Raw genomic sequence first — 20906 nt, 5'->3', positions numbered from 1 at the left:
ACAACACACAGTATACAAGACAAAAAAAAAGCAAAACGAACAAATAAAGGATAAACTTCGATAGCTTTGGTGTTTGACTTGATGATGGTGCTATTTAGTTATTTAAAGTGATGTTCAAGTCAAGCAACAACGTTCAACGTAGTTTGCTTGGATTGTTCATGCTGCAGAGTAGCCAATTTTGTGTGAACACACCGTCGTCGTCGTACGTATTCCATTAACATTGAGTTAGAGAAAAAAAAGTCGAACGAACGAAACCAAAGAATACCATTCGTGGTGTACAGACACTGATAACATATACAAGGAGGTGAGAGAAAAAAAACGGAAACTTTAAAAATAACAACTCTGAGTAAAACACAACAAATTAAAAAAGAAGAAGCATCATACTATCCGTATCCTGGGAATGTGAATACACAATCAAACCGGTCACTTCAATAATGCAAGAAATTCGATAAAAAAATATATCTAAGCCTTTGTACGTGGCCGTTGTTTGTTTGGCCAGTTGTCAGTGTTTATTCAAATAGAACAGTGAAAGTAGAATCAAATAGCTGTGAGTCATACAAGGTTCATACATTGCAATTTTCAATTTGTAATGAGCATTTATGGTGCTTTGGATTTGTTCTCCGTCTTTTTTTTCCCTTCGATGGTGACTAATCGGATTTGATTTCGGCATACAGAAATTTGTTTTCGCGTTCCATGTTTTTTTTTTGTTATTGTTCGGTCAGTTTGTATTGGCGTTTTTACAGTGACAAAACTTGTGCTTTTTTCTCTCTCGTTACGTTTTTTTTTCGTTGATAATATCCGTTTCCGAGACTACGGTTGAGTCAGCAGTAGCGGTACATTCAAAAAAATTAATATCCTGTTAAATATTGGAGTAAAAAAAGGAAATGAACAGCATTTTGAACGTTACGATAGCAACTATAAACCATAATCGCTAACGAACGTTAAAATGGTTTTAATTTTATGATCGATTCATTATTTGCAACATTTAGAGAGAAAAAATAAATAAATTAGAAGACGAAAGGACAAAGAAACGAACAAAATTATCAAACATCGATACGTGTGGTCATGAAACGTTCTTCGTTACTTTGGTTCTCTTTGACTTACTCACAATCATAATTGAGGATTGTTCATTCTTACATCCAATGTATGATTGTAGTGGCGTGCCAAAGGCGAATCGACATTATTAACCACTAATTAAAACAAGAATCAATAGATTTTATCGGTGAACGGAAATCTAAATGAAAAATCAACGGATATTATAATCAATTTCGAAATGAATTCATGCAACCGATAAAGGACACACATTCGAAAATATCAAACGGAATTTTACTACTACTGCGACATACATTCACAAACACATCCATCTAAATCGATACGAGTCAAATTATATATATAAAGAGAATGAAATCAAACAAAGTGAAGCAAAATTACTCAAAATACAAGAAGGTATCGACAAACATCAAAGGCGATTTGCTATTGGATGACAGCTTTTTATCAAATCATTCCAAAGACGATTTACAATCAACGGACGCGGTAAGTTTTGACTTTACACCCCACACGCGCTCTATTTTTTTTTCTTTCTCGCCTCACCTTTTTACACCAATGCAAACAAATTTATAAAAAAAAAATGTAAGCTTAAAAAGGAAAAATCGGAGCAAGAAGAAAAAGAAGAGGGAGAATAGGAAACAAAAATATGAAACGTATTTTCTTGTGTTTGCCATTTGCTTGTGAGTTTTTGTCATGCCGTTTTAAACGGTTCCGTTTCGATTGAAGTTCTCTTTTCGTTATAAGTTATTTTCTTTAATGTTGCAACAACAACAAAAAATAAATGAGACTCTCACAAAATGTTTGCGTCTTCCTTTAACTCCCCGTACTATCCGCTTGCACTTTGATGGAATGCAATTTCGTTTTGTCAACCATGTAACATATTGCATTTTTCGTCGTTTTTCTGCGCCTTTTGCGTATCAAAAGGAAGAATATTTATTTTTCCCTTTGCTCTCATCCTCCGTGCATTTCAACCAAAATTCCTGTCAATGAACTTGTCCAATTCAAAAGAAGTCGGCGCTAATTTCTTTTTTGCAAGCGCTGACCGTGCATTTTCATGAACTGACAAACTGACGGCGTATTTGGTATTTTTTCCATTGAATCATTTTGTCTAAATGGACATTTAATGAAACTGTACAAATATTTTCAACCGATTTTTTTTCTTCGTTGTTTTGTTCCGTTATTGTCTTTTTTTCGCATCCCAATCGGATTGCGATTGTATGTGCGGCATTTGTTCTTTTTACTACAGTTTTTTCCCACTCTATATTTTCGTTGTGGTTTATTTTGCTCATTGTCGTTGTCTAGAATATGACGAATTGTTGGTGACATGCCATTAAGAGTGACGAGAAACATTTTTCAATTTAGTTGATGCATGCACGTCATGAACAATGCATCACAAAAAAAACCCTGATGCAACAAAAAGTGTGATTTAATCCAGTGATATACCGCATTCACGATCAATATCCTTTTGAACGATGTTCACCACTACTTTTTCATCCCACTTTCTCTCTTTCTCTCTGAAGTTTTCTCGGTCTATCTTGTACAAAAATCAAATAGTAAACACAAAAGTGTGAATACGAATGAATTAAAATGGGTATAATGCATAGAGAGATAAGAGAACATATTTGCATATAAGCTAAAGAATATGTCAATATCTTTCTCCCTTCCTCTCTCTCTCTCTCATGCTTTATTCGTTTCATCGAACGAATTTACATTTTCATCATAGCTACTGTGTATGCACCCTGTGGCTGTGAGGTGTTTATTTGATATCGAAAATAACTAATATCAACCATATGAGGAGCAATACACTGTCCACATAGTCGACTCTACCTCTATCTGCAGAACTGATTCTGATTTTGTAAATGGAAAATGTGTTGACACACGTGCGATGGAATGTAGTAGTCTCAATTCACTTATTGAGTTTCACCTACACTTGCGCATCCATCCAAAAGCTTTGCGGCACAAACAAACATGGGAAGTTACAACAACACTAACAACAATAATATACATTTCAATGATTCCACTTCGTTCAAGTGGAGAGTCATCTCATGCATACGCCAATCATTGAACCATTGATGAACAGTCAACATTTCAATGTCTTATCATCATTTCATGATGAAATGCCACTCTTGCAGTGTCTGTATATATCTGCAGTGGTCACATAAACCGTCTAATAGTTCAATTACATGAGACCAAACAAAATGTTATCGTTCATCGAAATTGTGAGTTGAACTAACTAAATGGCCATTTGAATACATTCAAAATCATTCTGGATGCCAATGTGGTTAGGTTCCACTGTAACATATTTTGATTATACGTTTTAATAGCAGAGATGATTGAAAGGAGAGAGAAAAGTGCTGTAATGATTCCTATGTCAATAATAAATAAATTGGCGTTTTAATTTTTCGCATGGCTTGACTCCATAGCGTTGATTTGCACCGAGGCGGTCCAATCTGGTTTTTCGATACATTCCACAATTCTCTCTTTCGATTTTTTTATTAGACCAACTGAAAACAGTGTCAAAACAGTGATTACATTTATTTACAGTTCCATATGAAAAATTAATTATATCCAAATGAGAGAAAAAATGACGTTTATTCATTTATATTTCCATCCATTTCGGCGGAAACATACAATTCGACATCTGACACTAATCAAAATTAATGTTAATTTTTAATGAGAAGAAAATTGTTGGCCATGACAAATATAATTTAACCAGAAATATGGGGTCATCATGCGATAATTAAAATTTATCTATTTTGATGTTTGTGAAATTATTTTCGTTGCAAACTTTTGTTTCGTTCAGACATTATAATGAGATATTTTCAGCCAGATGATTCAGCTCAGCCATATATCGTCAGGAGCTGAAATTTAGTGAAAACAATAGAAGTGATTCTTATGGTTATAATTACACTTACATTGCTACAATCACTATAACAATCACTCTTATTGTTTTCACTCCATTTCAGCTCCTGAAGGAATTTGGCTGAGCTGATTCATCTGGCTGAAAATATCTCATTATAATGTCTGGTTTCGTTCGATGAAAATAGTTGCTGAAAATTGAAAATGCCAATTAGTTTGAATCTGTGAACTCATTTTAAAACTAAACTGGCATTTTTTTGAGTTTTCATATAAATTTTCAATTCAGATTTCGAATTTAAACATTTTACTACAACGCAAAGCAATTGATGTTTTTTTTTTCATCAACAAGATATGTATATGTTAATAATAAGTAAACGTTTACGGATAATAACTAGGGGGTAGACACATAGAATATTACTTGAGATATTCACCGAAATTGAAGGTATTCTTGGTATTCTTGGTATTCTCAGTTTTAGACGAAATGTCAATGCATTCAGCAACGTCTCACAATGTGCATATATGAATATTATCTTCCAAATATTAAAAAAACTTTTTCAACGCTATTAAGTGTATTATTTCAATTGGTTCAATAAATGCAAAAACAATTTTGATAAAAATAACAGAAAGAAAACAGAAAAAATTAAAATAAATTTCGAAATGGTGAATGTTAAAACGAAATGGAAAAAACTTGAAATCTTTATTGCCGATATCAGTTTGATATTTGGTAATCACGGTATTCACATTTTCGGTACAAGTAATCTTTAAATAAGTAAGTAATTGTCGTATTTGAAAATTGATAGGTATTATAACAATTCATTGGTATTCATTCATTCTCTATTGTGTCTACCCCCTAGTAATAATCAGTAATAAAAATTGCACCAACTACAGCTGAATTTTATGTATGCGAATTTGAATTAAAAAAATTATATGACTCAATGAGATCCATTCCATTTGTTACATTTGCGTTTCGTGTAAGTGTGTGTGTGTGTGTGGCGATGGTCAATGTAATCGACTTCAAATTACCCATTTGTATAATGTCAATGCAAATGAAATACAAAATGAATACCAAAAACATTTAACAATAAGCATATGACGTTCAATTCTTGTGTGAATGATTCACATTTCAGATTCAGCGATTTAAAAACTAACATATAATTTAGCTGTTATCAGAGAGAAAACTGGAAATCATTCAATAAAATTATATCAAAAGTGCAAAATTATATGTTTCTTCATTTAAACAATGTTTCGAAAAAGACTATGGAGTTAAAGGCATTTTGCCATGACAATTAAAAATACAGTGCATACAAAATTATTTTTAAAAAAATGCTGAAATAAAAAACGACCAAATCACTACTATTTCAGTGGCGGGAGAGAATAAAAAACGTCCGTGATATTCGAATTTATTTTGTTGTTCATTTGCAAAGTGTACGTTTTTTTCGCATATTATCTCGTGCCATATATCATCATCATTCACACGGTTCAATGTTCAGTATGACCAGACGCACGGTATGTGTCATTGTTTGGCACAACTTTCTAACTGCATTGTAAACAGCAGATTATTATTTTTTTTTTGCAAAACAGAATGAACACAAATCCAATGAAATGTGTCGTGTTTCGAATTGAATTTGGAAAAGTTCCGTCCCGGGTGATTTTCCTAATTAATAAATGTATAAACAAAAATATGGGCTTACAATGTTATATGGAATTTAGCGAACCATGGAAGAAAAAAATCGATAAATATCACACATTATACCCACAATAACATTGATGTTATCTCATTGAACAAGCGACAATTCACCTGTATTTAATTTGAAATCTTTTTTTTTTAATTTATAATTCAGATTCCATGTGTATCTGTATTTCGTATCCTCCCCAGAAGCAAGAGATAATAATACACCCATGATAAGTAACTTATAATAAATGAAAATTGATGTCAATCAAATTATTCACATACTCTACGTTTAAGAATGATCGAGAGTCTGGCTAAACCATATTTTTGGCAGATTTTTTCTGTCATCGATTTGATTATCGTTAAAAAAAACTCAACCTTTTTTTAACCTTTCTTTGATCGATCTCGAAAATTCGCTCTTCTTTTAATGTTCGATTTCTATTTGAAACTTGGTTGTCAATTGGCTTTTGTTCAACCATTTTTTTGCAATGTTTGCCGATTTTTTAATACAGGTGCTAATGAACGCTGATTTATCGAATAAATTTACGAACAGACAAACAGAATTTTATTATCGCATTTATAGAATATGCATTTCGCCAGCGCTGACGAACGGAATTTAAATCGTCAAATCGGTCGATCTATTTATCTTGTGTAATGTTCTCATTGTGAAGAGTGTGAAATCCATTCAAGTTCCTATAGTTAAAAGTATTTTAATATTTCTTGTTTGTTTGTTTGTTTGTTAAATATTGAATGGCAGCAGGTAAACAGAGTTTTGACGCAAAGTAGGAAATTTACCTACAGACAGACATTCATTTTAAAAGTTTGCATATTTATCGAGTTTCTCTCCTTCTGTTTTGCCATCTTCCATAGAGAAATCAACTTTAGAAATATAATGTGCGTGAATTGTATAGAATTTGAACAAAAAAAGTCATTCAAACTGACAATGAGAATATGCAAAAGTCAAGAATAATTTTACGTTGCCTACAAATTCCAATCACCGTGGAAAACTTTTGAGATGAAAAATAACAATAGCAAACTATAGAATATAAATATTTCAATTTCGAAAATGAAACAAATGGAGAACGAACAACAAAAAAAAACAACAGCATTAAAGATATGAAGAAAACACGCGATTCCCGGAATGAAATTGCGGCAAAAGCTGGATATGCACATGCACACAAACACACTTACAAAACATAAAATTTATAGAATTGAATCATCGAAGGTGTTTGCTTTATTTTTATATTATTTCGAAATTGTGTGTGGATCTGTTGGATGTTTATTTTAGTGCTGTGCTGGTTGTGTGTGCCTCCTTCACGACGTATATATATATATGTTCTGTGCTGTGTATATTACTCTATTTCTCATTCATATGATTTGAATGGTGGTCGGACTGCTGTTGTTTTTGTTACTTGCAATATTCGCTAAAACTTGGTGTGCATGTGATCGCGTTTTGGTTTGTATTGAAAAGCTGGAGGTGGAGGTGATAGTGCACACATATATTCACATATAGATCGAAAGGAAATGAAAGAAATAAAAGAAAAAAGCACATTCGACTGAAAAGTAACCCGAAAATATATCTCTGTTTGAGTTCATAGAACGCAAAAGCGAGAGCGAGAGCGAGAGAGAGAAAGAGAGGGGGAGAGAGAGCTAGAAGAAAAAAAAGAGCCGCGTTCGCTCATTCCAATATATCGCATTGTGTGCACGATACACACTACTCATTTCAATTTTGAAACTCGATCTAAGCGGCACAAATAATAAAGAGCCGCGAGTTTTCTCTCGAAAATTCAGAATCCGTTTATCACACACACATATAAATCAAAACGGTTTTCGAAAAAGAAAATCGCACCACAATCAACGTGCACATCGACCACATTCGATGATGATTCAGCAAAATCACAATTTCTACCATATTTTTTCTTCCACATATTAAGTTTCGACACACTCAACAATAAAACAAGGTTTTAAATTATGTCTATAAAGAGAAATTTTTATGTGAAAATAAAATAATAAATTGATTTTCGTTGAACAAACAAAAATGTTATAAAAAGAAAATAGTGAAGTAGTGCTTTGCAGTGAATTGATTAAGTGACATTTTTCGACTTCAACCATTAATTATTTGGTGCAATTGCAACACTTGAAATCAAAAACCAAACAAAAAAAACTGGCTTAAGTACAATACAATCGGGAGGGCTATATAATTGAAATTGCATTTTTACCGAAGGATTAAAAGTGGAGAATGGCGAATAGCGAAAACGAGAAAAAGCGCCACTTCGCTAAAAACCAATTGAACGTTATTACAAAACATAAAAAGCGCACACAAATGTGTTCAAAGTGCTCTGGTTTTTTTCTCTCTTTTTCATTCACACGTATTTATACCCGGATGGCAAAATAAGACCCGTTGTGAAATCAATAATTCAAACGACGGTTCAAAAGCGTTTAATGGAAAATCAGAGCACACTGTAATGTGCCTGTTCTCATTCGCTATCTTGTGTTATTAAATTTTCGCATAGTGTTGCATTAAACCTGGATTGCGAGCCGAGGAGTTGTACATCGTTTCCATTCTTCTTCATCATCAATTTTTGTTGGTGCAAATAGTGACAAGACAACAACGGCTTTTCAGTACAATCCGCGTGTGCATATGTGCAAATGTGTTTGTTTTGTGTGCTTTTAATGGAACAAAAGTGATAGCACAAGCACCGATTTTCACATAATGAAAATCGTTTGAAAAACCACTCCATTTCCATTCATTTGAATGCATCAAACAAATGAAATCGAACAAAGGCACACTCAAAGAGATTATATTCTAATGCTATATACGCGATTACTTGGAAAGTATTTTTTCCCCATTTGAATCATTCGCCTGTCATTTTGTTTCAATCTCTTGTTCGTTCAACTTGCCATATTGTATATGTTAGTCTTGAGCGCGCATCGAAAATAAATCGCTCACGCTCAATAGATCCCAATGTTCACATTCATTTATGCAAATAAACGTATCATCGGTTTCGTGCTAAATTAATTACAGTTGAATAACTTTTTTCTCTCCTTTATTCCATATTGGAATTCAATGACTCGACTCCCCCGTCAATATTAATTATTATATTTTATATGGATATGTGCGAATTATGATGGAATTAAGTCCTTTCTCCATATTTCTCCCCGTCTCAATTTCTTCCTCATTTTAACTAGCAAGATAAATGACACGTTTCTCATTTCACTTCCATTTCTCGAGCACGCATATTTAATCGACGTATAATTTTCAGCATTTTCTCATGTTGTATAGCATTTTTTGAATTCATACACAGTACATCGAATGACCGACCGGCTTCGGCTTGAAATATTCCTTCATTAAATTGTGAAAATTCCGTTTCATAGTGCTTACAATGCATATTATGATTCATAGTCTGTGAAAAATACATCTGCAAGTAGTAGTACAAGCAGACATCACTCGAACCATTGTCGGCTCGATTTATTTCGCAGCTGATATACACAGCAAACACAACATTTAATTACATTCGTTGCTCAGTCCAGTCTAGGATACCAAGCATCAAGACGAGCAAGAAAGTGATTCAATACGTAAAACAGTTTTTGCTTCTTCGTAATTAAACTGAGACATTTTCAGCAATAAATTTTCACATTTTTCAGAATTTGTCCATTTTGTGCTCAATTTTAAAAACATACTCTAACAAGAAAAAACATAAAACGTAACAAATAAACTTTCCATGTCGAAAATTGAATCAATAGCCCCAGAAAATGTAATCGAAATTGTTACTAATGTTTCAATTTCAAAACGGAATAATGTTAACGTGCTTAAGCCATAGTTAAACTAATTCATCATTCGAATTGTGCAAATATGAACATCGTTCGATTTTCGATCTCTGTCCATATGTAGATAATGTTTTGTATGATTTCAGGATATAGACACGCTTTTTGAAAAATGAAATATCGATGATTATTATCAATTTATGTGAGTAGATAATGAGAAAATCCAATAATTTGGCGGAAATTCGCAGGTGCTGTTTGTTCGAAAAATATATATCCATTGGATTTGAGAGCGAAAGATAGACATATAGACTACGGTGTGGTTAAATAAACATTGTGCATTGTGTGATAGAAACGGTGGATTTGGGTGGCTTTTACATATGCAAACATTAAATAATCGCAGTTGAAAATCCAATCGTTGTTAAAACGTGTGTGTGCTTGTGTCAAACGACACACAAATTGGAACGCAATGACGGCGGCCATCGTGGAGAACGATAAAAATGGGACTATTGACGAAAAAACGGGAAAATCGGTAAATCACATATTTTCACATCGTTGTATGTTATACGCATACATTTATCATGACATAATGTGTGTGTGTGTTTTTTTTTTTTGGATAAAACGATTGCATCTCGTTATCGGAAGCATAGCCGCATAAGTCCTTTACTAAAATTAAATTGCCATTTCATCAAACATTAATGATAACAAGCGCATTGATTGGAAAATAGATAGATTTTGATCAATTTAATAACAACATCGAAAATTCAGTTTAATTCACTGATTTCACTTGGAATTAATGTTAAATTTATAATGCAAAATTACACATGTTGGAATGAATTCAATCGGATGAAATCCGATTGTGAAATGTTGTGTGAAAAATAGATCTTATTTTGTTGCAAATAGTTTTTTTTTTTTAGATAAATCTTCGTTATTATTTACAAAAATGGCTAATTTTTCAACTTAAATTGTTTTCAGACATGTTTTCTTAGTTTTTTAAATATACATTTACCACTTAAAGCTTAGAATAAGATCATTTTTCGGTGAATGGTTCTTATTTCATAAATGAAAAGTTATAAATTCATTACAAAATCATTGAGACTCTTGAATCTCAAGTAAATTGTATGTGTGGCTTTATGAGTCGTTGACTTCATCGCTTAAACTGTTGAAATACAAAAACGAGTGCAAAAACAGAACAGGATTTTCTCCTTTCATTTTTTTCATGACAAGCAAAAAAACAACAACAACAACATATTGTGTAGGAATATGGAAAGCATAAGTCACCCGACATCATTTTTGATCACATCAAAAGGAACGATAGAAACCCATAGAAGTACTCATCATAATATTTTTTTTTCTGTAAAATCATTCACTTTGACTACGTGCCCGAATCAAATGAATACTTACAAACATGATGCTCTATACTTTCTTTGTTTCAATTCCCGTCTAATTGAGGACGAACGACTGAATGCGTGCACAACAAAACAAAGCACGCACCGACTTTGACTTCATTCACGCTTTCGACAAAACAGCAACCCACAAGAGTAAGCCGAAGAAGATGAAAAAAAAATGCTGATAATCAGTCAAATCGAATGCAAAAACACGTTCTACGTAACAGAAATGAAAATTTTCTACGACGTTTTTATTAGTGGGCACGCTGCTTTATTATGCCTGCTGAAAGAAGAGAATTGAAAGAAAGTAAGATAGAGAAAAAAAGCGTATCAAACATGGATGGCGAGAGAAATGTTACTATATATTTTTAGATTCATCATCATACGTTTGAATGAATTTATATAAATGCTCGATATTTTGACTATTTTTTATTTTCGCCCAAACATTTTGACACAGACAACAAATGTGTGTATTTTTATGTGTTTTGTGTATTTTTATGTTTTCACATTTTATTTTGGGCAAACAATTTATTTGATTTTCATCATTACCAATTATTCTCAATCGATTCAAGTCGAATGTTTACTTCCAGCTGTTTCCTAACAAAAATTTGAAACAAGAATCAATTACAAAGCGTAATTCGATTCTAATAAGATATATTATAAAAAATACGATTAGTCAACAATACGTCAAGATATAAAAATTTAAATACGTCCTTTAAACTCATACAAAAACAACCTTCATTCCTACCATGCAGTGCAATTCAATCACCGTTTATAATTTCATTTAAATTTTTGGCGAAAAAGTCTCAAGCAGCTGAGAAAAATCACATGAAACTTATACGAAAGAGAGAATGTAGACGAACACGTAATAGATTATTAGCAGAATTATCAAAAATCATATATTTTTACAATGAACAATACAAAAAAAAAACGAAGAAGAAAAGAAATAACAATCGTAACAAGTCATGACGTGGCTCCATCTGAAATATACAAAAGCAGCGTTACAATTGTCATTTGGCAGCGCAACGTCAAACGTGTGGCTAGCGCAATGAAAATTTTAGTCGGTCAATGACAGCTACATAATCATATGACTTGGTGTTGAATTTGTAGTTTTGTTGATGCAACTGTTGTTATTGATATAATCTGCCTTTTGACTCATTTGTATGCATATTGATGGTTTTCTTTCATCGAAAGGGACATTCATGTGTTATTGTATAATCGAGTTAATTGACAAAGCAACCAGCACACAAATACATTGATTGTTGTGCCATTGATGAAAACAAATGAACTACGTGATATAAAATCAGCTGATAAGACTGCACAAATGAAGGAAATTCAATAAATGGTGTCATACCTTTATTTGGTCAGTGTTGGCAGTGGCTAACATGCATAAAAATATAAAATTCAATGCCATTAGCAATGCTGGCTCATTAAAATTGATTACAAGTGCCAAATATATAATAAAAAGTAGAGAGAGAGAGAGAGAATGCATATTGTTTTACAAACCATATAACATGGACAATATGATCCATTTGATGTCTATGATTGTGACATGTGTATGGAATGCCAAATAGCTCAATTTATGCTGTATTCATTCTTATCAATTGTTTGATAAAACGACTCTTGGCCCACCCGAAAAAGATCCATCACACACGAGTAATAATTCGAAAAATCGATTGATGTGATTGTCAATATTTACATTGAGCTTTTTAACGGAAGTCGACCAAAGTAAAAAAAGGAACAACCAACCAGGGAATTCCACGTAAATCGTGTGCCATTAATTTCCACCGAATTGAACATTGAACTGTCAAAATAAAACGAAAGAAACAGAAATACTCAATCCAATATCATTTCCTTACATACATTCAGTGTGTGCGTTTGCACAGTCAATTTGCGTTTCATTTGTCCAATGTTATTGTACATAAATTCCAGTCGTAATAAAAAAAACTTCAATGCTGATTAGAAAAAAAAACTGAATCATATTTATTGAATTGAATCGTGAGGCATTTTCACAATACAAAAGCCAGAGAGACCGACCATAAAATGTGTGTAAACAAAATAGAGAGCAAATAAAAATGGGATTGCTTATCGATTGTGTTGGACGAGAGAAGAAAACATCGGTTTTTCGTCTGAAACACCGCACAAAATCAAATAGTTTTTTAATACAGGCATACACTCTTGCTCTCGCTCAATGTATGTTATTACCATATTTTTTTTGGTTTCATTCGTTCGGTAATTCTGTGATAGCCTCAAATATACATAACACATAAATTATTTGACGTATAAAATATGTGTATTACACTATACACGCACTTGTGTTGACTTTTCGTCATTTTTCTTTCTTTCTTGTTCTCGTAGTTTCGTCTTTTCTTTACTTTGTCGCCTGTGTGAGTGTGTGTTTGCGTTGTTCCCATATCGCGCATCGTGCGTTGTGTACTGTTCTGTACACTCGAGTTAGGTTTAGTTCATCTGCTGCTGTCAAAATCAATTCATAACGTAAATGTACATGGTTTACCGGTAATGTATCTTGCATACTGGAGATTTTAACAATGTGATAAATATTAGTCCACCTGGAGTGCGTAAGAAATAGAAAAATATCCAGGTTAAGTGAAAACCAACCAACAAATACTGAGAAGAGAAAAAAAACACTAACTATCCACTCATAATGTACTTTTTTGCTGTGAATCGTAGCTTCACAAATCGACAATTTACATAAACTAGATTATTTAGTTCGGTTTTATTTCATATCGATTTTGGTGTGTTTTTTTATTATTTCACCAGTAAATCTTCGGTTTTTGTTGTGTGCATGTGTATTTGTGTACGTTTGAATGTGCTTTTCGTGTTCTTTATATTGTTTTGAATCGTTTTGTGATTTAAGGCTTGTTAGTTGGGTCCGTCGTGTAGTTTGTCGTGTGCCAAATATGCAATTTTTTTGAGCATAAAAAACTCCTTCGTTCGTATGGTGAATTTGTTTTTTCTTCAAACATTACATTTTTGCTATCGATCGGAAAATAGGATTTATTGGCACAAATCGACATTTCCTTTTTGTTTTTCCTTTAAAAAAACGAAAAATAAAAGCAAATTGCAATAAAAGTTACGAATGAACCTGTTGTTTCAACAAGTGTATCAATATAATTCTATTGAAATTTTATCAGCAAAGATCTATTGACTCGATTCGCAATTGAAATGAGCGGCTATTTTGTATATGATACTTTTATAAATTGCAAATTCCAAGAAACGATAATGTTTGTGTTCGTTTCATGAATAAACCAAATGTAAATTGCTTATTAGATTGATATGAACATTCTTCGTTGAACAAATAGTAATGTTTTTTGTGTGAAAAATGTGTTCAAATTGATTGCTATTTTGACACAAAACATTATCGTTTCGTAGAATAAATTTGTACAGTGTACACATCAAACACATTTTTCGTAAAACATATTTTTGCACTTTTTTGATTAATTAATGTGACAAACATTTCAAAATCTAAATTTTTAACATGTTGCTGTTTTTCTTTAATGAATGTCATTTATTTTACAGTCGTCAGACGATAGTTCATTGTTAGAATTGGAAATGCTGCCATCGACAGCTGATTCATCGATTCATGCAGCTAACGAAGTGGCAGCACGTTTACGTGTAGACATTCGCACCGGTTTGACATGGTCAGAGGCAAAGTATCGAGCAAAAATCATCGGATACAATGAATTACTTGCGGATGAAGATGAACCAGCGTGGAAAAAATATGTAGATCAATTTAAAAATCCACTTATTTTATTGCTATTGGGTAAGTGTGTTTTTTTCTCTCAAAATATCATTAAATATTTTTCGCTTTGCGGTTTATGACGAATCCGAATGCACACATATAAAATATTCAATCAACGACAAGCACAGCCTACACAAAATAATAATCGAAATTATGCATTTCTTTTGATGTTTAGGTTCGGCGCTAGTCAGTATATTTATGAAACAATTTGACGATGCGGCCAGCATTACGATAGCAATTATCATTGTAGTCACCGTTGCATTCATTCAGGAATATCGATCGGAAAAAAGTTTGGAAGAACTAAAAAAGTTGGTGCCACCAGAATGTCGATGGTATGTACAAGTACAATAGTACATCCAATTGTTCACCGTAATTTCATAAATTTTTCATTTGAAAAATGTCCTTCTGTTTATTTACCGACATTTAGTTGGCGAGAGAGTCGTGTGGAATCGTTTTTGGCACGTGAATTGGTTCCCGGTGATATAGTGCTATTAAATGTGGGCGATCGTGTGCCAGCCGATTGTCGCCTATTCGAAACGATTGATTTGTCCATTGACGAATCAAGTTTCACCGGTGAAACGGAGCCAGCATCAAAAACATCCGAGGTTATGTTCAATTCGGCCATCAGCGGCAATACAAATGGAACAAATGGCGTTACAAAAGACCATACAAAAATGCGAAACATTGCGTTTATGGGCACATTGGTGCGATGTGGTAGCGGAAAGGGTATTGTTGTCAGTACTGGTGAACGCAGTGAATTTGGCGAAGTATTTAAAATGATGCAAGCCGAAGAAGCACCAAAAACGCCATTACAAAAATCAATGGATATTTTGGGTGCTCAGCTTAGTTTCTATTCATTTTGTATCATCGGTATAATCATGTTTTTGGGATGGATACAAGGTCGTGCTGTTGTTGAAATGTTTACGATTGGTGTGAGTTTGGCCGTTGCTGCCATTCCAGAAGGATTACCAATTGTTGTTACCGTAACGCTTGCATTGGGCGTAATGCGAATGGCAAAACGAAGCTGTATTGTGAAAAAATTACCAACAGTCGAAACATTGGGCTGTGTAAATGTCATTTGCTCGGATAAAACGGGCACCATTACAAAAAATGAAATGACAGTCACGGTTATTATCACATCAGATGGATATATGGCCGATATTACGGGTGCCGGTTATAATGATCAAGGTGAGATTCATATTCGTGAATGCAATAGCATCGATATGGCCAAAGAAAGTATTACACATTTATTGGAGGTTGGAACGGTGTGCAATAATGCAATTATTCAAGATAGTGCATTGCTTGGTCAACCAACCGAAGGTGCACTGTTAGCGGTTGGAATGAAATGTGGCCTGTATGCAGCCGCCGACAAATATATACGTTTACAAGAGTATCCATTTAGTTCAGAGCAAAAAGTAATGGCGGTTCGTGTTGTACCCAAATACAGTAACAACAAAGAGGAAATATTCTTTGTAAAAGGTGCCCTCGAAATGGTATTGCCACAATGTACCCGATATAAATATGGCGGTCAAATTGTACCACTTACCAAACAAACGGAATCGGAATTTTTGGCCGAAGCATATGAAGTGGGTCGCAAAGGATTGCGTGTATTGGCATTGGCCAAAGGGAAATCACTACAGGACTTAGTGTATTTGGGAATTGTTGGTATTACTGATCCGCCACGGCCATTGGTACGTGAATCCATTGAAATATTACGCCAAAGTGGCGTTAGCGTTAAAATGGTAACGGGCGATTCACAGGAAACGGCTGTTGCCGTTGCAAATCTCATCGGTTTGGATACCGTTCATCATATTATTTTGTCTGGCACGGATATGGATCAAATGTCCGAAATACAGTTGGACAAGTGCATCAACAATGTAAGCATTTTCTATCGTGTTACACCAAAGCATAAATTGCAAATAGTTAAATCATTACAACGTGGTGGTAACATTGTTGGTATGACTGGTGACGGTGTTAACGATGGCGTTGCATTAAAACGTGCCGATATCGGAATTGCAATGGGCAAAAATGGAACAGATGTATGCAAAGAAGCTGCCGATATGATTTTGGTTGACGATGATTTTCACACAATTATGTAAGTTTAATAGAAGATGATGCCCATTTCAGAGGACTGTTTTTTTTCATTCGCTTTTTCTTGTAAATTTAGTGCTGCAATTGAAGAAGGCAAGGCGATTTTCCATAACATTCGAAACTTTGTTCGATTCCAATTGAGTACGTCGATTGCAGCGCTCTCATTGATTGCTTTATCTACGTTGATGAGCATTCCGAATCCATTGAATGCCATGCAAATTCTTTGGATCAATATCATTATGGATGGTCCACCAGGTCAGTATGGGTCTTTTTTTCCGTTCAAGTCGAACATTTGAGCTTTCAGCGTGCTATTTTAATTCACAATGTTTGCAATTGTGTTTCTATTTTTAATGTTTATGTTTTTATTTTTCATTTTTCTATTCATCGTTTCTAGCTCAATCGCTTGGTGTTGAATCTGTTGATCAGGATGTGTTGCGTCAACGGCCACGCAACGTTAAACAACCGATGATCACAAAGTCTGTCATAATCAACGTTTTACTATCAGCAAGCATTATAATTTTGGGCACACTATGGGTATTTCAACGTGAAATGCTTGACGGTTCCGGCGGTCGAACAAAACGTGATACAACAATGACATTCACCTGTTTTGTATTATTCGATATGTTCAATGCGCTCAGTTGTCGATCACAAACAAAAAGCATCTTTAAAATTGGTTTATTTACCAATAAAATGTTTTTGTTTGCCGTTGGATTTTCACTCATTGGCCAATTGCTTGTGATTTATTTTCCACCACTACAAATGGTATTCCAAACGGATTATTTGTCGATTATTTTAAATTAATTCTTTTCTTTTGTGATTCTCCCCTTAGGTATTCCAAACGGAAGCGTTGACCGCATACGATTTAATATTTTTGGTGACATTAACATCGTCCGTGTTCATTGTATCCGAGGTGAAAAAATGGTTTGAACGCACAATGGAGCAACGTATGTACAAAACCAAAACGGATATGGATTTCGTATGACAATTAGCGGGTGATGTTGACAAAACCAATGATGTGAACTGTGAGAATAGCGCGCACCGAGGTTCCCCATCATCGACGGAACCACGCAGACGTTTGTAAATCATATTTATGAGTGAGTAAAAAGAAAAAAAACGGATCGGAGAGAAAAAAGCAACAATAACAATAACAACAGCAGCAACAGCAGCAACAACAACAACAACAACAACAACAACAACAAGAAACAACAAACAACACTTATCAAAATCACAAATCAAATAAATACATAATGGGCGTTATTGAGTTTAAGACCTCAATTAGAAAGAAATTCAGCAGCATTGCAATAGGAAATTACCTATATCAAGCTTGAAATTTTAATTCTAAATCATAGGAACCAACGCGCCTCCAGCGGGGGCTACCACTTCCCTTAAAATCTTCAGATATACATAGATATATATTTTATACTGCTTTTTTTCCCTTCGAAACAACATTTTCAATTTTACGTGCGTTAATTCTCTAATTTGCGGCTTAGTTTTTTAACATTTTCTTTACAATATCAAAAGAAAAAAGTACAATAACAACGTCTTTTCAGATGAACATTCAAATCCATCGTCTCATCAAATGAAAAACTAAGCAGAAATTTTACATCATTTGTGTCAACATTTACCCACCAAGTGAATTTTTTTCTTTTCTTCAAAAGAAAGAACAATTTTTTACTGAATTTCTCCTTTGAAATTCACATTATTTTTTTTTTTTTTTCATTCAAATCACTTTGTGTGAAATCTTTAGTTCCCTTTTGTTTATTCGTTAAATCCATTTTTTGTTACACTGTATTTTTTCCTCTCTCTCAATATCATAACACATGACTTTAGGCTTAGTTTAACGAACAAATCTCCCTTATTCACGTGCACAGCAACGTGATTTCAACGAATGTCACTCTGTTCCACTTAAAAGCACATCTTGACACAGCAAAATATTTATTATTCTAGTGCATTGTTTCGAAACAAATTGCATACCATTTTCAGAGAGAGAGAGAAAGAGAGAGAAAGAAAAACCTAGAAATAACAATGTAATTCCTCCTTTTCATGGAATTTTTTTCGCCGACATTTAACACAAACTAACACATATTTTCTTTTGATTGGTGTTTAACCACGTTTGCCATTTTATTTATTTTTTTTCTGTTCTATTTTCGAGTTTGTTTGTTGTGTAATTTTTCTTTTGATTTTCCAACATTTTATTTAATGCTGCAAGCTGCTTTTCTCATATTCAAGCCATTAACGCACATTTTTCGCTCACCATATTAAGTTGTTTTTGTTGTTTTTTTTTTATCGCGCCAATTTTTCTTTTACAGCATCTTGCCTCACTCACACACTTACACGTCCGCAACTATTACCATGGGCTCCGCATTTTTGTTATTTAATTTATGTGTATTTTTTTAAATTAAGAAAAAAAAAACGAGAAAAAAAAACAAAAAAAAATGATTCAGATTCAGAAAAAAGAGCTGAGAATTGATTGAGATATTAAGTTAACTAGGTATTTTACGTGTATTACGTTCACTGCACATTAAATAAGAGAACATGTCCAAAATTGCCTCGTTTTTGCGTCCAAAAAATGAATAAATTGATGACTTCTTTCAATTTGGAACAAATTCTACGAAATCAATGAACAATTCCCAGACGAAAAATTTAAACAAGAACAGCCATTTCGTTGAACAAATTTGAAACCATTTCATGGACGCAAAACATTAGTGAAAATATTTATTATCAAATTGAGCCAAAATAAACGACGGAAAAAGAAAGATCGATCGCTAATGTCGTAGAAAAACAAAATGTAGATCGAAGTTTCAGCATTGAATTACGCTCGATTTGAATCAATTCAGGTTCTTAAATTCTTGCTTTTGTTCAAAGCTTTTTTTGCATATTACAATAGATCAAATATTAATGTTTTATTTTTGTTGTTGTGAACGCTAGGAATTTTTTATTTTCTGTGTCTGCGAGATTATTAACCGCACAAAGAAAAGCGAAAGAAATAATTCAACAGCAAATATAATGTCAATGCTTTCATTAGCTACAGTACACATACGTTTAACTTATATACATCAAATTTCAAGATTTAAAAAAAATATTGCCGAAGAAATCAATCAAACATTTTCCGAATTCAGTTTGCAAAAACCTAGAATTTGACTGAACACTGTCAATGTATGAAAGACATTGAAAAGAAAATTGCATAAAACAGATGATATCATTTTTTTGTAAGATAAAGAAAATTAAGCGAACGTCGAATAAGATGATGAAATAAAGAATGTATTTATATAGCTTAAAGAAAAACAAAAACAAGATATTTATGACAGAAGAAGAAGAAAAAGAAAAAAATCGACTAAATATATATGTTTTTTTTTCTTCAAATCTTTATTTTTTGTCTTTTATGTTTAAAAAAAAATCTGTATTATATCAAAATAAATGAAACAAAAACAATTCGATTGGTTTTTATAATCAGGCTCCTGAAAAAAAGACACAATTATTTCGAAATTATTTTTTATACACGCTTTTACCCAAAAAATATATCAATTTTATTTAACACCATCAAGTATAATTATTGAAAAAATGCGGATTTATTTTTTATCTGTATGTTTATCTTCTTCTCATTTGCATTGGTCAAATAACAGCTTTAAAACAACAAATTATATGATTGATAAAAAAGAGAGAATAGAGAGATATGAAAATAGAAATGTGCATTTCTATTTGCCATTTGAATTGGTTCTGATTGCGGAAATGATAAAAAAAATGTCATCAGAAAGAACAAAACAATAAATTGGCCTATCCATGGACAACATTAAAATCGTATCGGCATTTGATAATACAATAAAATGATTAAAATTTAAAAGAGGAAAGAATTGCAGGAAATGCTTTGAAGATAATTTAAAGAAAATATTATCATCGGTAATTCATCGAATGGAGAAAATGATAATTACACAATAAATAAAAAAAAATTGCAACATGCAATGGTGATTAAATAGATGCTTGGGTCAAAGATGGGAAGACTATCAATTGAAATTGGCATGAAAATACGCCGAATTAAGAATGCATTTTCTATAAAGGGTTTCGCCTGATATTTACATTTAACACAAACATGAAAAAAAAAGTTTGATGGAGAAGTGAAATGAAGATGCTTTCCATTTTATTCAATACAAAAAATACAGTCAGTTTCATTTTCCATAAGACAGCAAAAAATCGCGAAAAATTCAAATTTTGAAAAACCCTTCTTGGTGTGGCTAGGTATGACCCGCAGCTTGGTCGGAAACTGGTTTTAAGAGTTCTGTTGAAAGTTGATTGTTCCATACAACACCTACATTGAATGTAAGTCATTTTT

The 20906-nt window shown here is 33.0% G+C and overlaps 1 protein-coding gene across 8 annotated transcripts; it reads left to right on the top strand.

Annotated features, from left to right (window-relative positions):
• The first annotated feature begins 871 nt into the window (after positions 1-871).
• LOC116340782 (calcium-transporting ATPase type 2C member 1) lies at positions 872-19848 on the top strand. Of its 8 annotated transcripts, none has more exons than XR_004201112.1 (8): positions 872-1533; positions 14266-14509; positions 14664-14820; positions 14916-16583; positions 16656-16834; positions 16974-17341; positions 17409-17673; positions 18889-19848. XR_004201112.1 is itself a non-coding variant. In XM_031767465.1 (8 exons), exons 2-8 carry the CDS (start codon positions 9807-9809, stop codon positions 17559-17561), a joined length of 2832 nt encoding a protein of 943 aa, XP_031623325.1. In that variant the 5' UTR covers positions 7250-7536; positions 9589-9806; the 3' UTR covers positions 17562-19848. The 8 variants fall into 8 exon arrangements, 7 of the variants coding, with proteins under 7 accessions (XP_031623305.1, XP_031623325.1, XP_031623317.1 ...); XM_031767465.1 differs by lacking the exon at positions 872-1533 and adding exons at positions 7250-7536; positions 9589-9869 and having other exon boundaries at positions 17409-19848; XM_031767457.1 differs by lacking the exon at positions 872-1533 and adding exons at positions 7250-7536; positions 9490-9869 and having other exon boundaries at positions 17409-19848.
• The last annotated feature ends 1058 nt before the right edge of the window (positions 19849-20906 follow it).

Source organism: Contarinia nasturtii, unplaced genomic scaffold (assembly GCF_009176525.2).
Source record: "Contarinia nasturtii isolate CC-2019 unplaced genomic scaffold, AAFC_CNas_1.1 Cnas_scaffold_129, whole genome shotgun sequence".
Lineage (NCBI taxonomy): Eukaryota > Metazoa > Arthropoda > Insecta > Diptera > Cecidomyiidae > Contarinia > Contarinia nasturtii.
Note: the sequence above shows the minus strand (reverse complement) of the source record. Positions and strands in the feature narration are given on the sequence as shown.

What these genes read in the sequence shown, in the direction of transcription:
- LOC116340782 (XM_031767445.1), top strand. Translation starts at nt 1,402, where the DNA reads ATGAAATCAAACAAAGTGAAGCAAAATTACTCAAAATACAAGAAGGTA. An exon ending in GATGATTTTCACACAATTAT is followed by an intron (nt 16,584 to 16,655) that starts GTAAGTTTAATA and finishes TTGTAAATTTAG; the next exon opens with TGCTGCAATTGAAGAAGGCA. An exon ending in CATTATGGATGGTCCACCAG is followed by an intron (nt 16,835 to 16,973) that starts GTCAGTATGGGT and finishes CATCGTTTCTAG; the next exon opens with CTCAATCGCTTGGTGTTGAA.